Source organism: Odontomachus brunneus, unplaced genomic scaffold (assembly GCF_010583005.1).
Source record: "Odontomachus brunneus isolate Ranch 3 - 2012 unplaced genomic scaffold, Obru_v1 Obru_scaffold_116, whole genome shotgun sequence".
Lineage (NCBI taxonomy): Eukaryota > Metazoa > Arthropoda > Insecta > Hymenoptera > Formicidae > Odontomachus > Odontomachus brunneus.
Genome location: NW_022639566.1, coordinates 461661 through 466465, shown reverse-complemented (window position 1 = coordinate 466465; position 4805 = coordinate 461661). Strand labels below are relative to the sequence as shown.

At 47.6% G+C, this 4805-nt stretch overlaps 1 protein-coding gene across 1 annotated transcript; it reads left to right on the top strand.

The window, feature by feature from the left end:
- The first annotated feature begins 1159 nt into the window (after positions 1 to 1159).
- Positions 1160 to 3879, top strand: LOC116849461 (uncharacterized protein K02A2.6-like). Its single transcript, XM_032826602.1, has 4 exons — positions 1160 to 1226; positions 1905 to 2332; positions 2448 to 2747; positions 3370 to 3879. The coding sequence occupies exons 1-4, from the start codon at positions 1160 to 1162 to the stop codon at positions 3877 to 3879; spliced, it is 1305 nt and encodes a 434-aa protein (XP_032682493.1).
- Positions 3880 to 4805: the final 926 nt, after the last annotated feature.

Below are 4805 nucleotides of genomic sequence, written 5' to 3'. Positions count from 1 at the left end.
CTCGGCAAGAGAAAATTCAAGGGAAAGAATTACAAGGACGAGTACGATAACGTCTCCGCAGTTATCGATTCTTCCTTAAAATCTGCTGATTTACCGTCAGCAGCGGTGACTACAGTCACGGCTAAGAAGCACGATGCCACCAAAAACGGTGTGGAGGAAGATGTATTTTTCGAGACTAGAGACGACAGACTCGATCGCGTGTCTGTTACGCCGGAGAGATCGCCGCCGACGTGGGGACATTTGAGAAGCAAATATGTGAATCTATTTCTCAGGGGCCACTCGAGTCGCGAGTTGGAACACGTTTATAGTATGAAACGTTTATGTACATGAACGACAAGGGTGTCATGATGCTCGGAAACAAAACTTTTCGCGTTAACGAAGACTCCGTGACTATAGGCGATGTGACGCACACAGGCATGCCCGGACTATACGAATTGATATTCAAGAGAATACCCAATGAATTGATTTTCAAGAAAAACGATCTGAAGACATACATAAAGATATTGACGGCCGCGCATAAACGCAGTCATCAATCCTGCAATGAAAAAAAAAGGTTACAAATGAAGTCATATTATCGCTACGCTTATAAAACGATCGTGAACGCGATCAGCGAGTGACACGACAGCGGCGTTGGCAGCAGTGGTCATTGGCGTCGCGCTACCATTGACGCCGCCTCCGCTGCCGCCGCCATCTTCAAGGATGACATTAGCAGACAAGAGAGTGGATTATGTGCATTGGGACGACGCCAATTGGTGAATCGCTTTCAGTTGTTCGACGCATCGCGTCAAGTTGGCAACAATACGCACGATAACGAAATTATCTCAATATTAGAGGAGCTTTGCGAGGCAGAAATAATACTGAATTAATCACTTTTTATACGCGCTCGCGCAATGGCAGTTAATAAATTTGGAATGTCATTGAGAAGGCGTTACAACGACTACAACTATGCGGAACAGTCGTGATTGCCGATCAAAATGTTGAAAAATTTTGTGCGCGAATTCACGTTGTTATCTTCGTCGAATACGGACGGCGAGAAGGAGAGAAATTACTATGCAAAATCGCGCAGAATTCGTAACCTAGTCGAGCCGAAGGATGATTTCGATGCAACGTCTAGAGGTTTACGAGCACCGTTTACGTTGTCAAGCACGAGATCGAGACTATGATCGTCGATTCGTTCAAGAATTTTGCGCACGAAATCGCCGAGAAGATAACGTCGCTCAACGCCAGTAAGTTAGCTGCGCTCTGTCGAGCTTTCTCGACCCTTGTTCTCAGCCTTTCGACGAGCGAGATCGGGAGTGAATACGCTGATACATCGGCTACTCACTTCCCATCCCGTCTCTTGCGACGCGGACGTGCGAACGAGCGCGTCTCCGCCAAGATCGCGAAGACAGCGTGCCGTGCTGGGACACGGAGTCGATACCGCCGACACCGCACAGTCCCCGCGACCAACCTCGCGAGTCACGCACGAATCGCGACCACCGAATCGAGACACGCAACCGCCTGCCGAATCTCCGCGGCGAGCCTAGCCTTCGCGCTATACGCTCCGCCTACCGAGTTACCTGTCGCGGCCTACCGAAACCGCGACCCGGTAACTGGCGCCGTCACCCAGGAGAACTGTATACTAATACGCGACTACTCTGTACCAAGGCTAAATAAATCTTTTTGTTATTTTTGTTTATTACAATCCGCGTCATCTTATTTCATGAACCTGGACTCCGACGAGCGAATAAATCCGTGACATCGACACTAACCGACACGCGGAGTACGGTTGTTACATTGGCGCCCGAACAGATAAAGACGCGAAATAAGACAGAGAAAGCCCGAGTACAGAGTACTAATGACGTCGTGGATTTATAAGTTATCAAAAAACGAGATTACAGAACATCTACAAAAACAAAACGTAGATACGGAGGGAACATTCAAGGATCTAAGGCAACGACTCGTACAATTAGCGAAAAGACAACCGGAATTATTTACAGACGCGAATAATAGTAACTGGGTAAACGGCACAGTAACCGAGAACAAGGACGCAATGCCAAGGGGCAACGATTCCGCTACAACGATAGAGCCGGGGGAATCAGTCGCAAAGGTAATGAGTCAAATAAGGAAATGGGATTGCCACTTTGATGGACGCGACCCCCACTCGTTTTTGGAACGAGTCAAGGAATTGAGCCAGGTATATGGATACACAGGCGAATACCTACTAAGAGGGCTACCGGAAATGTTGAGAGGCGAGGCTCTAACGTGGTTCCGGAATGGTCGCGAGAATTGGCATTCGTGGGAAGAATTTCGCAGCGACTTCGAAGCGGAATACATACCGCGGAAGTCCCAAGTAAGAATGCGGCGACAAGCAAGGGGGCGCGAACAGAAGGAGGGAGAGCCGGAGTTACGCCAACGATCTGCTCAAACTCGTGCGAAGAGCGGGCGGATGGTCGGCAAAAGAACAGCTCGACCTCCTCTATGAGAACATGCTCCCCGAAATGAAACGATTTATAAGACCGGACGAGGTGGACAGTTTGGGCGAGCTACGAACGAGAGTAACGGAAGTCGAGCAGATAGAGCAGCAAATAAGAGAAAGAAATCAGAGAAAACCAGAAAATCAAAACTTACAGCCAAAAATACCGCCAGCAGCAACAGCGCCCTATAACAAGGACGAGTGTTGCTGGCGGTGCAAACAAAAGGGACATAGCAGGTTTAACTGCAAAAGACCACCACGGAAGTTCTGCTCGCAATGTGGCAAGGACGACGTACTTATAAGGGAGTGCCATTCGCGACCGGGAAACGGGCAGCGGGCCGAGTACCAGAAGGAAACTCGGCCCAGTAAAGCCCAATAAGATACACGCCGAGACCGTTTATCAAAGTAAGGATAAACGGACAAGAAATAGAGGCACTACTCGACTCGGGGTCGGAGACATCCTTTATAAAACCCGAGACAGCGCGACAACTACAACTAAAAATACGCAAGACAGACGATAACGTTAGACTGGCTAATGGAATAACAACAGAAGTAACAGGGACGGTACAAGTAAAAATGAGAATACAAAACAAAGATTATCAACGGCAACTGAGAGTTTTACCAAACCTCGGTTGCGCAATGATCATCGGGACAGACCTATGGGCTGACCTACAATTAACGTTACCACCGCCGCCACGCACAGAACCGAAAACACTAGTAAATACATGCATAATAGACAAAGGACTGACGCAACGGACAGAAATAGAAGACAGGATGTTAAAGCAATTCTTAGCAAGGGAATTAAATATGTTTAAACAAATACAAGGACCAACCAAACATATACAACTCACATAAGACTGACAGACACAAGACCGATCAAACAGAGATACCGACTCCGAAATTCGGCAATGCAGGCAATTATAAATAAAGAAGTAGAAGAAATGTTAAAAGAGGGGATAATCGAAACGTCACAAAGCGCATGGAGCTCACCGGTGGTAGTGGTCAAGAAAAAAGATGGGAAACATAGATTCTGCATAGACTTCCGTAAATTAAATGAGGTTACAGAAAAGGATGCATACCCACTGCCGCACATAACGGAAACGCTCGATAAGCTGCGTGGAGCTAAATACCTATCAACATTAGACCTAAAAAGCGGGTATTGGCAAATACCACTGTCCCCCTCGAGCCGACCGTTAACCGCATTCACCGTACCAGGGAAGGGATTGCTGCAATTCAGAGTAATGCCGTTTGGTTTACACGCCGCGCCCGCGACGTTCCAAAGATTGTTAGACCGGGTACTGGGCCCCGAGCTGGAACCAAACGTACTGGTGTATTTGGATGATATAATTATCATAAGCCGGACGTTTGAGGAACACTTGAAACACCTCAAAGAAGTGTTCCGCCGGCTGCGGGAACAAACTTAAAAATAAATGAAGAGAAATGTCGGTTTTGCGTGGAAAAGCTAAAGTATTTAGGACACGTAGTAAACAACAAGGGGATCCAAACAGACCCCGAAAAAAATTAATATAATTAAAAGCTGGCCAATACCGAGTACCGTGCGGAAAGTTCGACAGTTCCTAGGATTAGCATCATGGTATAGGAGGTTCATACCAAACTTTTCTACCCTGGCCGTCCCACTGACCACAATGCTATGCAAAAACGCGAAGTGGAAGTGGGGAAAAGAACAGGAAAAGGCATTTAGAGAGCTTAAAACGAAATTAACAACAACACCGGTATTGGCATGCCCGGACTTAACGAAAAAATTTGTCATCCAAACAGACGCCAGTACGGAGGGTTTAGGCGCGGTACTCACACAGCAACTGGACGGCGAAGAACGGGTAATCGTGTATGCAAACCGGACCCTGGACAGGGCAGAGCGAAATTACAGTGCGACCGAACTGGAATGCCTCGCCGTGGTATGGGGAATAAGGCGCCTCCGCGACTACTTGGAGGGATACAGATTTATGGTCATTACAGACCACCAGTCCCTCCGGTGGCTGCAGAAAGTGGAGACGCCAACAGGGAGACTAGCTCGATGGATCATCGAGCTGCAACAATACGACTTTGAGATTCAATATCGGTGAGGCAGTCTAAATACGGTCGCGGACGCCCTGTCCAAACAACCACAAATATGTACCGTCACCCCCGCATGCCAATGGTATCAAAAATTAAAATCCCAGGTGGCCGAGGAACCAAACACGCGACCAGACTATAAAGTGGTATGGGGAAAACTAATGAGGCACATACTCCACAACCTCGATTTCGAGGAAACACGAGCAGAAGAGCAGTGGAAAGAATGCGTACCGAAAGAGGATAGAGTAGAAGTATTGAAAAAATATCATAACGAACC